The 23,025-nt window shown below is 47.4% G+C and overlaps 1 protein-coding gene across 9 annotated transcripts in view; it reads left to right on the top strand.

Moving 5' to 3' along the window:
* LOC131208356 (glutamate-gated chloride channel) overlaps window positions 1-23,025 on the top strand; it is a 40,037-nt gene that overhangs the window by 3,738 nt on the left and 13,274 nt on the right. For 6 of the 9 annotated variants that reach the window (XM_058201082.1, XM_058201080.1, XM_058201078.1 and 3 more), the window contains exon 3: window positions 10,362-10,429. In XM_058201082.1, coding sequence (XP_058057065.1) covers window positions 10,362-10,429 — 68 coding nt within the window. Of the gene's footprint in view, window positions 1-1,689; window positions 1,758-10,361; window positions 10,430-15,799; window positions 15,871-23,025 lie in introns of all 9 variants that reach the window. The other 3 variants (XM_058201079.1, XM_058201077.1, XM_058201081.1) reach the window with 2 other exon arrangements.

Raw genomic sequence — 23,025 nt, 5'->3', positions numbered from 1 at the left:
ATCTTTAACCACTTGCGCCAGGATGGAGGCAATATACGGCCGGGTCCTGCCTGTCTCTCTCTCGGCGTGGACTGTGAACGATGATATTATTGCACTTTCCGAGGCAAACATTTGCCTTAAATCGCTCCCATCAAAAGGTAGGAATACAAATCGTCGGCAATATGTGCCCGCCGCTCGCTCGCTCGCTCCCTCGCCCTGCCCCGCTCGTAAAGTTCGCTCTATCGCTGTCGGGGTGGTGGTCCACTTAAGGGATAGTTTGGCGCTAGGGTAGGGACAACAACTCGGACGGAGCGGGGTCATAAAATAAGCAACGAAACCACACGTACCACGCCCGGTGCTGAACCGAGCAGTAGCCGCTGCCGGGGGTGCAGTTTAGTGTCGGGGAGCGACAAATAAAATATCCAACACACCGACAATATCTCGGTCCGCTGGGAGTGGGTTCCGGCGCACGGCACTCCGTTCGCAGAGACGGGGGCGAAACCGCGGCCCCATTCGCGGCTCACTAGCAGTCAACACACTGAGAGGAGCCACGGAGCCGGCGATGATGTGTTTTGGCCGCCGACGTGAAGATGGGACGATCGGTGGGACGACCCAGCGATGCTGAAACCAATATTCGACGAGATCCGACGAGCTCCCCCCCCGAACTGTACAGACCCTTCTATGGCAGCTTCTGCTTTCGTTGTAAATAAGCTTCATCATCTAGATCATCGTCGTCGTCGGCCAGCTGGCTGCTGGCGGATGTGCTTTCGATTTCGTGTATATCTTTTCTCACTCGCTCCGGCAAGCAATCGAAACAAACCACACTGAAACGATGGCGACTGAACCGGACGGGCCGGCACACGCTACCAGAACCCACCCAGGGCCCGGTGTATATAGTTCGTCCTGTTTATGCCACAATTGTTCCACGGTTGCTACTTTTCGGTTAAACACATACACAGGGGCCACGCAATGCACGGCCACTTTCACGGCCACCACCTTCGGCACACTTGGCACCTTGAAAAAAGGGGCAACAACTTCATCCGGCCGACGGGCGGGTAATCCATCCATGTCCATCTGTCGGGGCCGGGACCATTTCAGGACTAATGGGATGGGATGTTAAAAGGGCTCAGAATCAATTGTATCAGTCACACCCATTAGCGTACACCAAAGTAATGCTTATTTTAATTAATTTAAAGTGAAACTGTCGACGAGCTGTTTACGGTGCATGGCGGTCTCAATCGTAGGTCACCGGTCGGCGTCACCCATCCACCGCCCATCGGGGAGGACCCATGATGTTGCCCCACGTGTTGCGGAGCACATTAAGCCCTCTCTCCTTGCCTCTCTCCGTCTCTTCACACTCATTGCTGCTGTTTGCTGATTGTTTCTCTTTACGATTTTCTCTTTTCCGTCTCAAAACCGAACCAAAAAAATAAACCGAAAAAAACCGCAAAAAAAACGAATCCACCAACGTCATCGATTCCGCAAACCGACCGCGACCCCGAATATTCGGTGCCCACCGCGCGGGCACAAACGAACACGCGACGAAACACACGAACACAACACGAACGATAAATTATTTGAAACCTAACACAACGCAACAACATCCTCCCCCCCACCAACAACTAACACCCCACACAAAACACTGGTCCCCGAGCATAAATTGAACAATTTAATATCGGACACACCCAAACACACACGATGGTCACACAGATGGTCCGGCCATTGTGCGTATCAATCTGTTCGTACGAAGCATTATGACCATCAGTGACATTAAGATGGTAAGTTTTAGTTTTTTCGTTCTTCCGGTTTTCGTTTTCTCTTCTCTCTCTCTCTCTCAAGTCTCTCGAGAGTTTGTGCTGCTTTTCGGTTTCGGTTTTTTTCCCATTCATTTGTGATGATCATTTCGCCTGCCTCGAAACCTTGAACTCGTTCTCGTTCGGAAAACGCTCTAATGAGCGAACTAGAAACAACCCACACAGACACCAACCCACGTTGCTAGTGCTGCTACAAAGCAAAAGCACCGCCACTAAAAACCACTAGCTAGTAGCTAGAACTGCTTAGTTTTGACATTTATTAGGCATTTATTCTGTTTGTTCGCTACTTTGTTTCTTCGTTCTCTCGTTCTCTCTCTCTCTCTTTTTATCTCGTTCCACCTGTTCTTTGATCCTGTTTGCGAGCCACTGGTTGCTACGCTACGTTTTCTTCCTGCAAGCAGCTTGCCCTGCAACACAGTAGGCTTCGTTCGATAGCTTCGGTTGTGTTCGTGCGTGTTTTTTTGTATGGCTAGCGTTCGAGAGAATTGTTGCCAGCCGAAGGACAGTTGCAACAATTATTACATCCAGCCACAAGCGAAACCACATTCGGAACGCAACCCAAAGAAGCAGAAGAAGTAAAAAGCAACTCGCCCCATTGTGCACTGTCTCTCGGCGTCCGTTAATTTTTGGCATGCAGGTTTCCGTTTCGTTTTCTGGCGATTTTTTTTATTGTGTTTTGTTTTCTTGATCCCATTAATAAACCTTGTGTCCTGTCCGTGCAACCACCATCGTTTTCGGGCGCTTCCAGCAGTTCTCGGTTTGCCGCTTCGAGCTGGCCCCCCGAATGAGAGATGCTTCATCGCCTAGCGCCTTTTCCGTTTGTTGGCGATCGGATTGTTGGATGCGTTTTCTGTTCCGTTTATGCTCGAACCCGCTCCCGGTTTGCTCCCCGGTTTATTGGCTTGCGCCCTGCCCCACCAAACGCTCTTAGGCGATGTCGATGTTTTGAGTGCCCTGCTAGCCCTGCCCTGCTCAGTTTTTGTGTTTGTTGCTGGAAAGGAAAGGAAAACAAAACCCGAGGGTGATGTGCGTCCCGTCCTTTCCATCGCCATTGGAACTTTTCGCGCTTTCACTCGCTGCCCGCAGGCGGTTCAATTAGTTTTGTTTTTGTTTTTGATGCGATTTGGATGGGAAACGGGCGCAAGTGGACCAAGTTCCAGCCACTTGGCAGCCGTGAATTGGCGGGCAGCAAATTGGGGAAAACCAAAAACAAAACTACGACCTGCGTGCGGCTCATCGTCACCACATCTTCGGGAGAGGTTAGCGCCTTAGCCCGTGTCCGGCAACGCTTCCCGTAATTGGTTTGCCGTTTGTTTGTAGGTTTTGCACTTTCACGTGGTTGTCTCGAGTTTTTGGAAGTTTCTACGGCTCGTTGATTTCGGTTGGTTTTCTTATCGTTTGTGTTGGGCATCTGTTAAAAACAGCAGCCACAGCTGTTTGTTGCCGCTGGTAGTTTTTTCTGTTTACTTTTCCCCAACGATCGGCTTTTACGGTTGCAACTTTGCTCAGCTCCCCCGGAATGAATTTATGAGAATTTTCGTGAATCTATTTAATAAAAAACATTCACAATACACAATAATAGGTTCGCTTAATGTGAGCAGCGCAGTGTTGGCGCACTGAGTCACCGCCCACCGGGTAAAGTAGTCCAGCAAACACCATGGTCAAAAATGTAAAACCCAAACGAAAGCGCCTCCGTGCTGCAGGTATCCGCAGTGTACGGGGCAGCAGTACCCCGATCCTGCATTCCGCTTCATCGACGTAAGCCGCCAAGCCGGTTGTTGAAAGCGCACACCTTCGTCAGCTTATGACACCGGCTTTCGTTATCCTGGCCCGGGCCAGACCGGGCGTCTTGCCACCCGCCGCCAGCCCGTTGGAGGCGCTTCTGAGCAGGATTAGCCCCGAGCTTCCCGCGCTTCGGTGTTCCGGTATTTTTTCGTTCCCGTGCTCCGGTTAATTTTCGTCGGCCCCATCTCATCTCATCCTGTGTGCAAGTGTTGCGCTAATTCGCTCCCACTGCAGAGGCCCCTCGAAAATCCCCTAGAGTCATCCCCTCTCTCTCTCCCTCGGGTTCTCTCTCTGGCCGCCGAGTGTGGCAGCCGTCGACAGCTCCAGCCGGGTGACTCATTTATTCATTTCATTTTCGGGCTCGATGTCTCGAAAATTGCCACGGCCCGTCCCGCCCACGGGCGGGCACCATCCGGGGAATCCGGAACCGTTCGGACATGGTGCAGTCAAATGCCATAAATAAATAACGCTGAGGCACCGGCTCCCCCCGGGGGAGGCGTCCATCGCGCGCTCCCTGGCTTTCCCCCGTAATCCATTCCGTACCGAGGTTTATTTATCCAGTTTTTGTTTGTGTGCTTGTGTGTGTGGTTATTTTCCGAACAAAGCTGGCCACGGCTGGCCACGGCAACGGGGGCTGCTGCTGTGTGCTTTTTACGGGCGCGAACCAACAAGTATTCCCACTTCGGAGTGTATCTGTCCCGCAGTCCGTCCCGGTCCGTGGGTAACCGCAGAAATAATTTTCCACTCATTACGATCGTCATCGTCGCCATCATCGGCGCCATCGGCCACGGTGTCATCAGCAGTGGCAGCAGCGGCAGCGACAGGATCGCGCTGCCGGTGGAAGCAATAATGAAACATTTACCCACCAGCCCAGACATCAGCAGCCCACAGCTGTCACTGTCGGCCAACATGTGGCCACCAACCCTTGCCGACGGCGGGACGTGGACGGTGGTGGACCGGTGGCCACATAAATTAAATTTTATCTTCCTCCGTATCTGGGCCACTGTCCTCTGGCTTGTCAAACGCTGGTGGACGAGCTGGCTGGCTGGTAGCGCTCGGCTGTCGAAGAAAGCCGACCGCGAGAGCACTTTTTATGATCGAAATCTTCCTTTTCGGATCCAGTTCGCGCCCTTACTTTTAGCGTTTTCGAGAGCTTTTATTACCTTCTTTGACCTGACACACTCTGGAGCACACTGAAACAAGAAAGAAATGTTTAAACTTCGAAGCCAGCCTTTATCGCTGCGTAAAATTTATTGCTGAGCATCGGACACTAAAATCACAGGGGAGCATATCAAACGAGCAAACCGTTTCGTGTTATACTGATTGCATAACGCTTGGCGTGCTTAAACATGCATTTCCCTAGACATTATTACCAGGATGCCCACAATCAGGCAGCCTGAGGCCTTAAGCTGCTGTTATGCCTTCCAGTTACTTTTGAAAAACTCAATTAGAATCACTACTGTCCACTAATTTCGTGTCTACCAATTTTCCACCTGAACTCAGTTTTTCGATTTGAGTTTTCCAGAGTTTGGAAACCATTTTCGGATGGCCACAAAATTCCCCACCACACAATCGGCACAACCGGTTGAAGTGCCTGTTTCTCCAACGCAACGTCCAACGCCACGTCCCGAGCTGGAACGAAACTTCCGGTCACCGGTCCGGACACCGCACACAACGCAGCCCACAGCTCTAAGCTGAGCAGTGCCGTGACCGCCGTCTGCTGAGTGTTTGAACATTCCCGCGGCAACAGCGGATTCCGTGTTCGTCGGTGCAAATCCCGAGAACAAATAAACAAATCACGCAAACATATGTTGTACAATGTTTATGCGCTTTTTGCACCTGCCGACCGGTATCGTGCCCTGCCCTGCTGCCCAAGTGGCGCCCGAACGTGGCGAAACTGTTAACCGAGCCGTTTTTAATGTATTTTTACTCTTTCTCTCTCTCTCTCTCTCGCTCTTGCTCTCTCTCGCTCTCTTTCTCTCTCTCTGGTAATGGCACTGGGCACCGTGGGCCCGCAAACCATCATTATTAAGGCGCAAGTGCTCAGCTACCTTTCAGCGCGAATTACTATCGTAAACGTGTGCAACAGCTCCTTGTTCCGTAAGCTTTCCTTTCCGGTGCCCCGGCTAAACGTGTGCCATTTCGGCCGGAGTTGGGGGCCCGGCTGGCGGACAACATACAATTTTGTAGGTTTTTTCATTGCTACTTGAAAATGGGTAAAAAGTTTACCGACTGGATTACTCACCCGGCGATCCTGCGACCAACGCCGGTCGCGGTTCGCGCCAGCTCGCCATCGTGTTCAACGGAACAGCCAATTAGATGCCTTACAAACCCTGCACGGCAACGCGTCCGGCGTTACATTATTTGACCATGGTGTTTAGCTTTACCTGCCACACTTCCTTCCTTCCGAAGCTTATTTTTTTAGCCCCCGGTTTTTTGCCGAACCAGTCCACGGACCGTCCGCGAGTTAAAACTAGGACTTTACGTTCAGTAGTTATGCGTTCTTGTCGTTCTCAAACACGCACTTTTCCCATCACGAAATGCTGAGTTTTCTGCTTAGACGTTCGCGTTAACTCTGTAGTCGATTTGAATTTCGTATGTTTTGTCGTTATTTAAATAACCTAGTTCTAGTTTTAGCTGCGGGTGCTTTAGCAAATTTTGTTGTGGGAAAAAGACCAAGGAATCAAAAAGTCAGTGTGCGGAAAAGCGTTTCAATTTTAGAGAGAATAATTACCGAACGTAAAACCAATCCTTAGAAAATGGTACGAGAAATCGGGTTTCAGTTCCTATGTTTTGTGCTTAAACTAAAAAAATATAGGAAATTAACAAATGGTTGCAAACATGTTGCGAATAGATTCAATAATTTGGAAACTAACAAAATGGGAGTCCATTTAAATCGGCACTCGCTCCGAACCACATGCTGACACCTGCAGCTATTGCTATCGCTATGCTCCTTATGGCCCTCTAGTTCATTTCTTACTTCGTTCCTGTTCGTCTAGAAGTTAAGCGCATTTCTTCATTCAACACTTTTGATCTCCTTAACATTTTCTGTAATGGCTTTTTTGGAATATTTCTTATTAAATTTTACCTCGTTGGTGTCAAATTGAAACACGCTGCAATATGTTTTTGAACGTTCAAATTAAGGGCATAGGCGCTTGCACAGTGAGCATTCATCAGCCAGTTAGTCCATCGATAATTGATACAGTAACTTTGCTTTGGTTTGTGCAATTTTGTTGGTAAATACAAACATACTAAGTGAACATTTTATCAACAAAATGTGGCGCAATTTTTCCAATAGAAAAGTTCGTTTACGAATTATAAAAATACTAAGCATTGGCACTCTATTGGCATTCCACGATAGTACGAAAGTGAGTTTAACTATTGTCAATCAAAAACACTAAAAAATAAAACAGTTAGGGCCTTTTCGATGGTATTTACAACTACCTGCAGCAATCCAGTAACGTTTTCAAACATGTTCCATCCCAAGCTCCCATCATCATGCGACGCTTCTGTAGTGTGCCGATGGCTTCCCCGTAACAGTTTGCGCGTTGCCATAGATTTATTTACTCTCCTTACAATGTAAACTTTTCCAGATCGTGCATGACGTCGTTCACGTTTCGCACGACCAGCAGCCCGAGTTTTGCTTCATGCGTTTGTTTCACAGTACCAAACCGTGTCGGTTTTTTTTTTATATTCTCGTTCGTTCTATCAAACACACAAAATTTAAATTTTACACCGCAGATGGATTGCCGTAATGCGCCTGAGAAGACTTTGCCACTTTGCCGATGCGCCTCTGGTGCTGCCTGTTTCGAAGCCGTAGCGTAGAGAGCCGACTCATAGCCCATAGCCGCTTCAGACCGGTGACAGTGTAGGGGGGACCTGACCCAGGCAGAGGCCCTCCCCCCTCCCGCGGACCATTGAATGGTGTTCAATGACGGTCGACGGGATGGCCGAAAAAGTAGTCACTTTGCTACGGACAAGTGGGCCCAAAAGCCCGAAGCCCGAAACGGAGCGGGCACTTTTGCGGGTTACGGAGACCGGAGAGCGTCGGTAAACTTTTGCATCCTGCTGTCAGCTGGCGCAAATGGATTCGGGGGGAGGCTACTTTTGCGACGCCTTAGGGCCTCATCGGACCGTTAGAGCTGATCGGGCGGACAGAAAGTGGTGCTGCAGCCCGGTACCTGCCTGGCACGTTGAGTGCATTTGTTTTAGGGCCGATCTCGAGGGAAATGACTATTCACAGGCCACTCAACAGCACAGCGTGTGTCCCTTTTCTCGGCTGGCTGGCTCGGTTGTGGAGCCAGAATTTTCAACACTTTCGAACTCACGTTCCGGAGCCAAGTCGGGGTCGGGCCGTCTGCCGACAGAATGTTGCCGGTCGCTCGTCCAGAATGAAGTGTAAATGGAAGCTGAAAATGCTTGGCCGATGCACTAAGTACGTGCCCGAGAAACCGGCTGCATGACACGAATCGGTAAATCGACAGAACACTCCGGTGGGCCACTGGGCTGCGCGGTCCCCGGGCCCAGCACACCGGTCCTGGTGACACTCTGTGTCGCTCCTTTTTAAATGGTGAAGCCTCCGCAGGAGCCTGGGTCCGGCGCTCCTATCGCGTCTAAACGTCACGGAAACGTGTAATCTCCAAAGAGATGCTGCCGTTGCTAATGATACCATTTTGGGGCGGAGAAAATAATGAAGCAAAAGGAAAACATTGCACGTCTTTATGTTTCCGTATCGTATCAATTACATTGTTGCGAATGGTCGAGCAGCCCGGACGCCCGGGTCGCTCCCCACATTGCCCAGTGGACTATAATTTGATGGCACAATCATCCGGAGGCTCTAGAAAAGCTGCTTATGGAGCGTTCTGCTGCTACGTTACCACCGCCACCGCCGTGTCCGCCGTTACTAAATTATTTCCAAATATTGCTTCAGCACCAACGTCCGCCCGTCGGGGGGCGGGAGTAGTACAAAGTATCCCTTGGGCCGTGCCCTTGAGTCGTGCCGGCGAGGAAAGAACAACGAAAATCGCCCGGGTGACCCGGGCGGCAACCGAACTTGGAGATCGATTTCAGTAACACAATAAACGGCTAGCACCCCGGAATAGTCTGCTTTCGTTGTTCCTCCAAAGCGAAGCTCCAGCGAAGCTCTACGTTCCAGGGACCGTATGGTGCCATGGTGTCCTGCGAAAAATGTGCCCAGTTTTGAAGCGAATATCAATGCCCAACTGTAACGGTTACTGAAACTGGCTAAACTTTGGTAGAAGTCATATGACGAGAGGCCCCTAGTAGGTTACCCTGCACTGTCACTGTGACGGTCCGTCTGAGGACACTGCTGCTCCACGCATCCACGCACCCATACGCCTGCCGTAGAAAAGTTGAAACACTAGCAAACACTCGCTCGCTCGCTCTCTCGTCTAAGACCGGACCAGTATCACGTCTGCGAGCATCCGTTTTTTATCGATCTAACGCTTCGCTGACCTACGCCCAATCGTAGTATGCTTGCGCGCGCGTTCCTCTGACTAACCGTGAGCTTCCTTCTAGCTTTCTGCGCCCCGGGTGCGAGCGAGCCCCGGTTGGCTGGCCACTGGCGCATCGGTCCATCGAAATCGGTCCAATAATCGGCCGAAAATGATCAGATCAAGCTGATAAGCTGGCGGGCTGGCCAACATAAGCACGACGAGGAATGCTTCACACGAACACGAGGATCTTTCGCCGCTGCAGCTACCGTACCGTAAAAGTGTTTCTGTTCGAAATCGTTCATTTTCACTATTCACTACACCAAAAACCACATACACCGACAAATTCACATCACATTCACAGTCTTGCGCTGGGACACAACGGACAGGATTCGGTGGCACCAAACCGGAGCACCGAAGTACCCAAAGCTCACTCGATTCGTTGTGCCGTTTCGATTCAAACGGCCCACCACCAACTGTCAAATTATGACAGCTCGAAGTAGTATAGCATCGGTTTCTGCCACACCGTTCGTAGCCTGTTGGGATGTCTTTCTCCGTTGTCGGTTACTGGGTTGTCTCGTTCGTCGTCCGTACTTTCCGTTTTTGGGTGTACTACCTGTTTTTGTTTGTTTTTGTTTCCAGAAACTAAATTTGTCGTCAGCTGCCAAAGTTTGAGCGACACGAAAGGAAGCGGATGAGAAAGATTATGAACTGGTTTTGTAGATTTCTTTAGTACAAACAATACAACGAAAACGCAAACAGCATATACCGATTGACTATCGTCACACACTTGTACCAAAATAACGCGATTCATTTACTTCACCCTCTCGTTTTCTGCCACTCAACTCCAACAACTCTCTTCTCTCTTTTCATCATCACGGGCGTCGGTTTTGACATCTGTTGCTCCACAACCTGTGTATGTGTTTGTGTCACGAAATTTTGTCGCCCACAAATCGCTCACCATAAAAACAAAACAAAAACAAACAACCAAAAATCGATCGAACAATCGAAACAAACGTCATTTTTGGTCGCATCACAAATATAAAAAAATTAAACAATTCAATGGCAACAATATATGTGCACCAATACCAATGCAACGAACACACATTGCGTGGGGCCTGCTTCGATTCGTAAACCGAAAACTCCACCAAAAACCAAACGTCGATTGTAACCGACGCAATCCACAAAAAAAAAAAATCAAAACCAAACCTCGCAAAAACCTATGTTAAACGATCTCACGCTCACGGGGTACGCATCGCGCAAATCGGTTCACTACTTCTACTACTACTGCTACTACTACTACTACTACTACTACGCGATGCACACACAGACGGTCCGGCCGTTGTTCGCGTCAACATTTTTGTAAGAAGTATTTCAAAAATCGATGATGTGACTATGGTAAGTGTAGTGGTGCGGCGCTAAAACAACACACTACGTAAAACAGCAAACCGTAGTAACCCACAGTTACTATTATAATAAAAAAAAAGAAATTAATAAAAAAAAAAACAATGATACCCAGCCCTCTGCCCTTATGCCAATAAAACCAACAACAAAAAAGCAATCAGTCTGGCTAGGCTTAGAAGCAACAGCAACAGCAAAACAAAACCCCCAACAATCTAAAGTACAGTCACCTGGCAAGATAAAAACACGTTTTAGTACATCCACACACAACACACGCGATTTTAGTCGAATTCCCACTTCACTTCCGTCACTTTGTTTGGTACGACTTTTGGCCAGCCAAAGTCCAATCGTAGCTCGAAGCACCACCGCTGTCTCTGGCTCTTTCGCCCACGTTCACTCTCTCTCTCTCTCTTTCGCTCTTGGTCAATCACTCTCAATCACACCCTTCCATCACAACTGTCCAGCATCGAGAGCCTCACACAACTACATTACCCTCGCGTAGTAGATCCGTACGAGAGACAATAACCGAACTGGCCACCGAAACGTTCCAAACAACCCAACAGCCACCAAGACTTAAAAGAAAAACACCAGTAACCTGTCCCGTGCCGTAGTCCGCCATATTGGTTTTCAGTCGACTCACAGTACTCATTTGGTTTTGATTTGTGTTTTGGTTTTGTTTGCACCCTCACTTACCGTTTAGGTCGTACTTGTTTTGTTTCTTCTTCTTCTTCTTCTTCTTCTTCTTCTTCTAAGTAACCCCTTAGGTGATCGCGTTTTGGATTTCTTTCTAGAACGAAGCAACGAAACGTGACGGGCACAGGTCACGTGCAAATCTCAGGTCTTTCAACTCACCAATCGGGCTCTCACTCACTCTCACAATCAGCCGCTCACTCGGGACCAACTCACTCCAGGAATTTGTTCGCACCCATTTGTCCCGCCCCCCCCCCCCCCCCCCCACAGTGACTTGTCATCCTTGGTGGTTTTTGTGCCTACGTTTGTTTTGTTTTTTGCCACCGATTAAGCCCCAAAACCGTTTTGATTTCGTTTGTTTTTTGTTCTTCGTTTAAACCGTTTCGGAGCACCCTTCTCAAGAACTAGGCACTGTTCGCCAAAACATAAAAATTCGATTCTAAATTCGTTTGTTGCGCTAACGGTCGATGGCTTGAGAGTACTTAGCTGCCTCCTAGTGCCCGGTTTGATAGTTACTTGTTGCCACTTTACTGATTTTTCCTGCCATCAATACTTTTTGATTTTGTTTTTTCTTTCCGATTTTCTTTTTGAGGCATTTTGGAATGGTTTGGTGTTTCATTTTGTTTTCACTTTCTGGCAGGAGCTTCATATGGTTTCCGATTTTCCCGCTTCGGTTTGGACCATTTTCGCACCTCAACCTCTTGGGGGTTCGGTTTATGTTTTCTGACGCTGTAACCCTACGAGAGCCAAGTGTTCCTACTTCGTACACTTTTATTTCCCAGCACGAACGAAGGGTTAAAATATATGAACGGTTGTGCTATTGGATGAATTGAACTGCCCTGTGAACTGCGAATTTCTGACGCGCGTGCACTGGCTTTCTGCCCTCCAGGGTCGGGTTGAGGGTATAGCCCGCCGAGGAAAAGCCCAACCAAAAATGTTGGAGGAAGTATTGTTTCCTTAGCAAAACTGCGCGTCGGCAGAGATCCGTAAGCATGGTGTGCGATTGCTGGTGTATCGCGACGCTTACGCTTCTCGTTTCGACCCGGTCAACGATTAGCTGCAACTGAATTAGGCCGATTGATTGGGCCGTCAACAATCGCTTTTAAACATTAGCCAAACTCTTTCAAGCTCTTCTTGTTGCAATGCTACCCGTCGCCTTGCGTGGTTCCAACTGTTTGTAGTGTCATTTTTATTGCCAGCTCTACTGTACTTTGCTCGGCTGCTTTCTTTCGCCTTCTTCGCCAAACAATACAGGGCTGTTAAATTGCTTTTACATTTGTTTTCCTCTTTGATCCTGTGCTTTTCTTTCCGGTGCTGTTTTAACTCGCTTTATTATTATGGTTATGTTGCATTTATTTCACAAAACAGTTTTATTCTTTTTTGGTAATGTGCAATAATATTAAATCTAGATTGATGGTAATGATTATCAAACATTACCTAATTAACCACCGAAACCACTTCAGTCTTTAAGGGCCACATTTTTTCAGAAGTGACGAACGTGTGAGTCACGCAAAAAAAAAGTTTCTTGAAGTAAAACATTACAATAGTAAAAGAAATTAAGTACAACATTCAGTGAACTAATCGTTGGCTCCATGCTCCGATCTCCATACACTAGTGTCAAATTTTCTTAATCTCAACAAAGTTCATATATTTTCCCGCTTTGTTCAGTAAACTCAGTACCAAACTACTGAATAGTCCCACAAAGAGTAAGAAGCCCATTCCTTACATTCATCGTCCTCTTCAAATTTTCTTTTCACTTACATAGATGCGAGCCGTTTATACCAATCAATAGCTATTTATGTTTGACGTAAAAAAATATTCCAGTTCTAAACGTAACCCACCCCGTAATACTATTGACTTGGCCATTCGACTGTTTTCTATTTCTTCGTTTGGACCATGGTGTCTTCCACTTCATTTGCGCTACCGATAAATATGTTTAGTTACGTTTCACCTTTCATTGTTTGCATTATGTTCCCTTGTTCACCATTGCCGATTAATGGACACCTTACGCCTAGTATTTTTATCGTACTTTTCCATTATATCTCGGTTGTGAATGTGTTTGTCGTAATGGTATGGTATTTTTCCCAATTACTTATTGCTACATGTTCTTTGGTAATCTGTACGCCATTTTCCTCGTGCTGGATAAAGAAACTGAATTTCCCCAATGCATTTCATGATCATTAACGGCAAACGCCAAATCGTCTGTCTGTGATTATATTGGCTATATCGAAACCCACCAACACACACGTTGACACAATTCAAAAACTTCGACCGTCGCAGCAACCCGAGCCTTTTTCTCCTTTATCGCTGTTTATTACGTGTGTGTAAAGCTATAGTTTTCCTCTCTGTCGCCTCGAGCAAACGTTTTTTTCTTTTAAATGTATTATAGAGACTTTGAGTTGTAGAGTCATTCATCTCTTACGAGAAAACGGTGTGTGTTCGTGTGTGTTTGTGTGTGGTTTTTCAACGCTAATTGTCATTTACCTTTCGTAAGGGTTTCTTTTTTTACATGTATATTACTCAGATTTATCACTTTCCATAAATCATGCCGATGAAGCAGGATGCTTCCACGCGACTCAATCCTGCCGAACGACAGTTGGGCAATGCTCTACACTATTTTCACCACTTTCATACTACAAAATTTCCGATACTTGTTGAATGTGTTGTTTCATCATTGCGTAGACAGTATGTTACTTTTCGTTTGTGATATTTCATCACCTTCTTGTTGGCTCAACCTTTCAGGAGCTTCTCTTAGTCCCCCCTTTTCTTTTCTTGTAAAATCTTTTGGTGTGAATCCTAATACTAATACGATACTGGAACATGAAACCATCGTGCTCCTCATGGCCGACTCTTCGTCCCTATCATAGTGTCGCTCTATCGGCTAGATGTAGCTCACTGTCGAAACTTAATTTAGCTAGGCATTAGATAATGGATTAAGGGCATCTCGAAGAAGCGGTCGAGACGAGAACACAACAAGAACCGTCACACTAGTTCACTGAATGTTACTGTAGAGAAGTGGTTTCGGGCGGTACGTTGTTCTGTCTCACTTTTCTATCCTCGTGCATAGCGCAGTGATGATGTGTACAAAATGCAACTAAATCTCTTCCATTAGTAGTAGTTTTCACTGCCTTTTCTAGCTTAATTTTAATCTTCTTTGCAACGCTCATCCAGATTCGCTGTTTTGCGCAAACTTCTTCATTCTACTTTCCTGCTGCGTTTTCCTATGCTTCTCCGTTTTCTTGCCTCACACGAATTGAGTACTGGTACGACATAGTTCGCTAGTTGCAAGAGAGCATTGTCAAATATCGTCCTTTTTTCTATGTATGTTGCTCTCTCTCTCTCTCTCTTTCTTTCTCTCTCTCGTGTTTGTGTCAGTCAATTACATTTTAGCGTCGGTGTACGATTCTTAGTACGATGTCAGTAGGAGATATCGATAAGCTGGCGTGCATAAATCACCCTTAAACATGTCAGCCATCGCTATCCCACTTTCTCTGTTTTGCATAAACACATAAGCATAATTATAATGAAAAAAAAACACCTGAAATTCTCCTAACTTCACCTAGTTTGCTAACCCTGTACTCAGCCACAAACTAGTCTGAAACGGGCGTCACCTCCAGGCGCACTCAGCTTCGGTACTGGACAAGCGGAGAAAACGCCTATCGATCACTGGGGAAGAGGGAGAACCTTACCAGAGGCACTTTCACCCAGACGGCAGAGATTTGGTCAAACTCTTCAAACTCCCGATCTTCACCCACACGTATTTCCTCCGTTTCATGTAGTGGCACGTTAAACGCATCAAACCGTGAACGATGTTCAACTTGCTAGCTGAGTTGAGTGTTTTGGTGCATTCCGATTGGGGTTCGTTCTCTAACCGTAGCCTATACTCTAGTGTTGATGCATTCATCTACCATTGTTTTGCTGGACCTTGGTTGTGGTGATTTTCCTGTTTTGCGTTTCCGTACCTTCTATTCGAATACTGCAGTAATGACACACACTGTTACACCGTTTTGTTTCCCGTTTTCATTTACTATATAATCAAGTTTTAGTTCGTAAGTGTACTCTCTTTCTCTCTCTCTCTCTCTCTCTCTCTAAAGTTCTAAACCATTCAGCGCCACATAATATTCATCAATACTATCAACCGATATGCAGTGCTAATTGATTTTCTCTTCTTGTTTTTTTTACCCACCCGTACCGTTCGCATTCTGCTTTTACATTCGATTTGCAAAATCACAAAAAAAAAACCAAACAACAACAAACCACTTCGAGATCCTCAATTGATGCGTATGCGTAAACCAAATTACCGGCGGCAACTGTGTACCGAACCAAAAACCCAACTAAACCATGCCCAACAAACCCAACGTTCGCCCAATTTGCTCGAGAATCGATTTACGTATGCTTCCTGAAACGGATTTCTCAAACGTCGCCGATCGATTGACCAAATACCGAACCGAACCAAACCGAAATGTCCAATCGAATATCCATACCAAATTCAAACCAACATCTACAACAATAACCAACAACAACCACATCATCACAAAAAATATATATATATATATTTGCATAAACTTACCAAAAATGTCGCGAAACCATTGAAAAAAAAATTCACTTTCCGTATGGTAAACATGCAAAAACAAAACCAAACCAAAAACAAACAAATAAACAAACATCCCCGCGTAGACGATAAGGCCACACAAGTGTTCGTCAACATGTTCCTAAGATCGATTTCGAAAATCGACGATTACAAAATGGTGAGTTAGTGTGAATTTGTACCAGCCTCCGAGCACCACAGCTATGATAACAATAATCATAACAATAATGATAATAATAACAATAATGATAATTATAATCGTAACAATAAGCGTCACAATTGTACAGTTTCTAAGGTTGCTCCTCTGATCGTTCTCTCTAAAGTAATCATAGCCTTAATATACAGTGTTGTGTGTCTGAAGTGACAGTTGACGTAATCCATCACGTTCCGTTCCGTGTCGTTCCATTTTGTAAACAACAGACCGCGTTTCCCCTTCCGACTTCGGAGGTACTACGTTCTACTGTCGCTCTCTCTCTCTCTCTTTCTGTCTCTCTGTCTCTCTGTCACTCTATCTATCTGTCCTTCTTGTTTCATGTTTCGGTTTTTTTGGTTATCCTCAATAAATGTCTCTTGTTCGTCCCGTAACTTGCCGATCCTGTTGAGAAGCGTTCAGTAAATTCGACATCAACTCTCAACTCCCGTTCTATAGTTGTATCGGTTGTAAAGTTTTGGTTTTCCAAACAATGATTTCTTCACATCAACTGCGGACTGTAACCGTCATACGAACAACGAAACAAAACGCCGTACTCCAAATGCATATACTCATACATCCACATCCATCCCATGCCCACATTCGGTGTAGCCCGCCTCGATAGTTCTCCATGTGACACGTTTCCTGTCTCATCCCCCCTCAAAAACACCAGACAACCCATTGTGAGAAGCAGCTCGCAGCTCTGTGTATTGTTTTCTGTTCTACCTCATTCAATGTTATCATCAACCTCTCAATCTATTGTACACGGGACACTATCACGCTGACTCGGCTCCGTTCTCTCGTTTCATGAGCCATCTCTCTCTCTCTCTCACAGACACACACATACACATACACGCGTATGTTTATAATTACCGTTCGCTTTCCGTTTCTTCGAGTGTTTTGTTATTCCTCGCACAGTGTTGTATCCCGAAAAGCGTGCGTTTCAGCCTAACCCAACCTCTAACCCACTTTCCTAGTACTTGCCATTGCCTGCCAATGGTGTGTGTACGTGCGTGTGTATGTGTGTGTTTTGCACATTAACGCCACGTTGGGCTCCCAGCAGCAACAACAAAAAACGGTGCTTCAGAGTTAATTAACCTATCATGCGCTTCCGCTCCGAACGACGATCAGCGTCGGTGGCGAAAACGAAAGCTGTTCTCGTTGCAGCGAGCCATCATCTGCGTTTAAAGCGTCGTGTTCGCTCCTTCGCTGGATGGATCATTATAGCAAACTAACCCCCACGGCCCGCAGCATCCGGAACCAAATGCTCGTGTTTAGATTTTTTTTTCAATGCGTATTTGTGTAGGTGTGTGATTACGGGTATGTGTGCGTGCGTGTGTGTTCGTGTCTTTGCATAATTGTCAATGGCATAAGCTCGTTGCATTGTTGTTTTTTCATGTGCGTAACACTTTCTCGCTCTCTCTCTCTCTTTCTCCCTCTTTCTTTCTGTGTGTCGCACCCACCCATAACTTGGCATTTGAAAAGGATCCGAGATAATGAGACCATCAGTGAAGAGACAATCAAATTAACGTTGATTGTGTCCCATCGCATCGTACGCGCCATTTTTTTTTTTGCATACCTCCGCCACTCGACGGTCTCGAATCCGCCCCACCGTGGACACTCTCATGACACATACACGATTGTTTTCTCTCTCTTTCTCTCCATTCTTTCTCCCTCTTTTTCTCTCCTGCTCCCTTCATCAACTTACGAACCTATCCACGTCATAGTAGGCAAAGTTGCAGGAAGAAGGACTGCCAGCCGTTGCCAAAGAAAACGTCGACAAAAGTTAACTTCTTCATGTTCCATAAATCTCTCTCTAATTTCCGCTCTTTCTATTTTCTTTTTTAAATTCCCACCATCCTCCTTATCTTTCGCTCTATATCTCTCGTTCTATTTCTGTCCCGTTGCGTTGGCCGATTTCTTTGTCTGCGCGTCCGCTGGAACCGCGTTTTGTACTTCTTTTAGCGGGTCAATACGTGCGTCCGGCTTGGGCGGTACAACAGCATTCTGATGACATGCAAAAGCGTCCTCCGGATTCTAGAACCCGTGCAGTCTGTCTGTACTTTGCTACCACCACTCACCACTCACCCACCAACACGTCCACGATCACGTTTTGCCTGCCGACTTCCTTCACTCGCATTGGTACCGACCGGATCCGGAAGTAGAAGTGTTGAGCAATAGAATAATGGTGAAAGAAAATAAACCCACCCACCTACACACCCACACTGGATACGAACATTCGAAACGAGCGCACCGACAAACTTCGCCACCAACTTTCGCTCCTGGAAGGTGTACGTCGAGAAAAGCCGAATGCCGGTACCAGTTTTCAGTTTTTCCTCATGTTTTATCATTCGATGTTTGGATTTTCAATTTTCAAACGAACGTCTGTTGAATTTAGTCAAAAAGGTTTTCTCAGTTTGTTTTACTTTACGTCTGGCAGTTTATCGACTTGCGTTTCTTTTACCAGCATATTTTATTAAAAAGATTTGTTTCAATTAAAGTTGATACAAAAATAACCTCACCACTCAGCCTTACACACTCTCCAGCTCTTCAGGGATCTGTTTTTAACAATGGTGCGTTGTTTTTCAGCCATTCCCTAGCTTTCGTTTGTTTTTGTATGTTTTTCATCGTCCATTGTGTGTGCTGCTGAATGCGGAGCATATTATCGCTTTATTCCACCCGAAGTTCTCATTCCGTGGTCGACATCGTTCAATGTTTCACACAAACACACACCCACACATTTTCAATTGTCCCTATCGTAACTGGTTTGATTTAAACATCATGTGTTCTAAATGTGCGAGTATCATAGCCACTGTTCGCGTTATCACCGACTGCCAGCCATCCATGTGCATCCACTCCCGGTGTTGCCAATCATTGCCATCCATGTTTGTCGTACTTATCGAATCCTCTAATCTTATGCTAATCCCAAAGCAGTTAATCAGCCACTCCCTGCCGAGTGCGCGTGGCTAACCACTTCAACATTAAGTACAGTTATTTATGCATACCGATATCGTTCACCCATAATCCAATGATCATAACCTACATGAACCTGCTCTCCCCGGTCGAAAGCATTAAAGCATCCGTAATGCTACGTACTTGTCGTCGCCATTCTCGCCGTCGTGTCTAGAACTACAACTGGTGTACTGGTGTATAAGCTCGATTGATTGGAAATGTGGCTCATCCTTTCAGGTCGCCGTCACTATGCCGTCTTCAGTATGTCCATCACACAAACCATAACATCATTGCTTTCTCATTATTTTTCCAAGACTTCAAAACTTTAATTTCAACATTTCTGATCCACACTGTTTCGTTCGTGACATGGTTTCGTTTTTATGTTTTATGTTTCATGACTAAAGTTTATCAATTACAGGGTTCAATTTTATGAACACAACTCACGTGTTACTGTCTAGAGTCCTGCACAGATTTCACAGCAAACCAGGATAGTTCCTTCTGATCCTACTGCTAGCATCAACCGAGAATGGTATCTACCGGTCGGGCTTGCTCCCCCAAACACGGTGCAGCATTCATGCGCCTGCACATTAAAGGAAGCTTGGTACGAAATTCTTCCTGCGACCTCAACCGGCCACTTGACACGATTCAAGTTCGCACTGTTGACTGCTTCCGCTTACGAATGCGACATCATTAGCACCCGGACCACCCACCGCCACGGAACACGGCCAACCAAGGTTGACCTTTCATGCTAGTGGGGCGGGTGGGAAACCACCCACACACATGAGCTAGAACAGACCAACGAATGGAGAAGCATTTTCTCGGAAAACGAATTGAAAATTTACATTTCATTAAGCAACGGAAAGCTAGGCTTTCAGCACAAGATAGGAAGAGAATGCACGACCATACACCTGACCTACAACCTGATGGGAAGCATTTGAAAAGAATTTACACAAAGCACCATGCGCCTCCATTGCGTCTCCACGAGCGGCAAAGTTCGTTAAAGGTGCCCAACATAATGGCGCACGACACAGCACGGCAGGCGGGCGGGCGGCCAGATGTCGGATATTTCCTGCCACCAGCTACCATTCCCGGGTCCCGTTTGCTCCAAGCGCAACGACCACAGACCATGCGCCTCCATCCGGTTCATTTTACGCACTACCAGGCGCCTCCATTTGTACGCAAAAGAACTTTAAAGTTCGAAACATTGACATGCTATTGTTTCGAACTTTTTTTCGCGTTGTTGTTTTGTTGTGCACTTTGACGGTGATGGAATAATTCAAAGCGACACCGGCGCACTTAGTGGCGCAGCGATCCTCCCCCCCCCGTGACAAGCTAACGAGGTTAAAGAGATTAGATTTTAAACAACTTACGAGCCACCTTTTGCGCTGCGCTGAGGTCAGGGCCAAACCACTGCTGGAAGCTGGGACCGCACCGTACGCGAAACCGGCGTCCTGAGATCGGAGGTATCTCAACGAGCACTTCAGGCTCAGGGGCTTACGGCTACCATAAAATTAATAAGCTATTAAATTTGCACCGACCGAATTTGCCCATCAATTCCAAACCGCTCCGCGGGTCCGGGAGGTGGCCTGCGGGTGGAAGCGTTTCAAAGAAACCGAGACTCTTCACCGATCGGAGTTCGGCAAAGTTACGGGATGCAACCAACAGCTGTGCCCGGCGCGGGCACAGCTCCACAGGCTCCGTGGGCACGGGCAGGCTCCCAGCAGCAGCAGTGACCTAGACCATCGTACGGTGCAGTTTACGGTTATCGTCTGCCATAAGTCAGCCTACCGCAGCCGCCGCCTCCCTGCCAGAAGCCCTGAGACTTGGGGAAACTTTTCCAAAACTGCCCGAGACTTACCAAACTTGCCGCACCGTACCGGCCGGCCGTGGACGGCCGATAAAGTCCACCGGTGAGCCCCAGCCCAGGGTTCTCGGGGGCCAAAACTTTTCCAATTAACTTTAAAACCACCGAGGCCCCGAAATGTTGGGGGCCTCCCTTTTTTCTTCACTATCAAATTAACGATCTGTGCCAGGGGAACATCTTTGCCGGTTTATCGGCGGGGGCCCTGGAACCGGGGGCGGTAACGAAGCACGAAAATATTGGCCCATCCCGGTATCGGGAACTGCCGGGCCTCGGTTCCCCGGTTGCCCGGTATTTTATTGACCGACTCTTTACGACTGACGATCCATTTCGTGGATCCTGTTTGTTGTTTTCCGTTGCGGCGCGCGGTAGGGTTTTTATCTCGCCTCGGCCACGACGTCAAAAGATTGGGCTCTGATTTGGCCAAACATGGCCATAACTTTGAAAGCATACGCAATGGCTCAATCTTGGCCGGAAAAGTTTACAGCCTCGTTAGTGGACTGTAAATAGAGAACTGCCCGGTCCCAGGTACGACGGCACGATGATCAATAATGTAAAGCATTAGGCAACCGGGCTGGCTCCTTGTTTTCCCTATCTTCCGGATGGTTTATTCCAGCCGTGCAATGTTTATTTGAAGGTTTCCCATCGCCGCCAGAAGCTGGGGCCGGTGGAGAACAAGAACAGGATCGGTTACAAACCAGCACCGGAATGGGGTTTCGGAAATGATAACAGCCACACACACAGAGACACACGTCTCTAAAAAAACAAGGAGCATACAATACTCGGCCAGCGCTACCGTGGCCACTAAAGCTGATGAATTATGCAACGACTCTGCAGTACTTAGTTTTGCAGTACGATGCGAGATGCAAACGCGGACAGCGCGGACCGCATGCAGAAGAAGTGAAAGCATAACAAGGAGCCGAGCACACAGCGGCCACGGAACGGATGCAAATAAATTCCCTAACGTAAAAGCGGCTCCAGGCTGTGCCCGGCCTCGCCGACCACTCTCGAAAGCCGCAACATAACGCCCGGTCACTACAAAAGAGAGAGAATAAAGTATAATGTTCGCATCAGTTCTGGCCGCCCACGAGCGGGCGCCAACCATCAGCATCACCATCATCATCATCATCATCATCATCACTACCACCATCACGGTCATTAGAGGAGACAGAGCAGCCAGCATTTCATTTCTGGTTCTGTGTAACGAGAGTGAAATGAAAAGTTTGCATTGAAACATGTCGTTAATTGTGAACGCACGGATGCACTCCGGACTCGCAGAAGCTTATGCTGCCGATGCTGTCAACGTGGCGATTTAAATTCGCAGCACCAGCTTAACAGGTTCCAGGGCGAGTTATCATAATCTCGCACCCCACGTTCACGGCACTCTGCAGTGTCAGTGGGTGATGACGTCATCAGGATGTGATTGGAAGACGTCTCGAAGACGCTCGCCCGCAGCGGGTGTGGGACGCAGCATAACCGCAGTGATTGTTTCATAAGTCGGCGCAGCGACGACGGAACCGACCTAGGAATCGCCGCCGCTCGCGCCGCGTTTTCCAACGGCAACGAGTTTCCTGCAGCAACCACCCCAATTATGATAACGACTTCATTCTTCGAATTGTTTGGATTCCCGGGACGGGCGCCCGGCCCGGAGGACGCACGTTGGAAACGTTGGCTCTCGCTACGTCATGTGCTGCTCTCGACTGTGTCCCGTTTTTTACCACACCCTATTTACTTTCAATTCCACCATAACTTCTGTCCGTTCTGTTTTATGGTTTCCCATATTCATACACACACATACACACGCACACACACACACATACACACTGTGATCGGCACACACCCCCGCACTGAGTCTTGTTGATGTTGAGCAACACTTTGGAGCTCCCCACCCCCAAACCCCGACGGTTGTGTGGGTTACATGCGTTCATCTCGTTGTTGTCTAGAGCCTGTCTCCCTCTCTCTCTGTGTCTTTCTTTTCTTCTCTCTCACACACAATCACACGTCCCTCTGTATGTCCTTTCGGTGCGATTGCGATGCTTCACCGGACACTTTCGCAGAAGAAAAAGAACACTCGGCGTCTTGCAATTATGGCCGCAAACGTGGCCCACATTGCCACGTGCCACATTGGTGAATGAAACCCACAGCCCAGCGTTTAAAGCATCACACCCCGCCCCGGGGATACGCACGCATCACAACCACACAGAGCGCGCGCTGTCGCCATCGATCAGGGCGCGAGTTCCCGACTCCTGAAAACGGGGGCCCAGAAACACCTGTTGCTGTCCGTTGGCCAGAAAGAGACAGAGACAAAGCCT

This window comes from Anopheles bellator, chromosome 2 (assembly GCF_943735745.2).
Source record: "Anopheles bellator chromosome 2, idAnoBellAS_SP24_06.2, whole genome shotgun sequence".
In the NCBI taxonomy this organism is placed as follows: domain Eukaryota; kingdom Metazoa; phylum Arthropoda; class Insecta; order Diptera; family Culicidae; genus Anopheles; species Anopheles bellator.
Note: the sequence above shows the minus strand (reverse complement) of the source record. Positions and strands in the feature narration are given on the sequence as shown.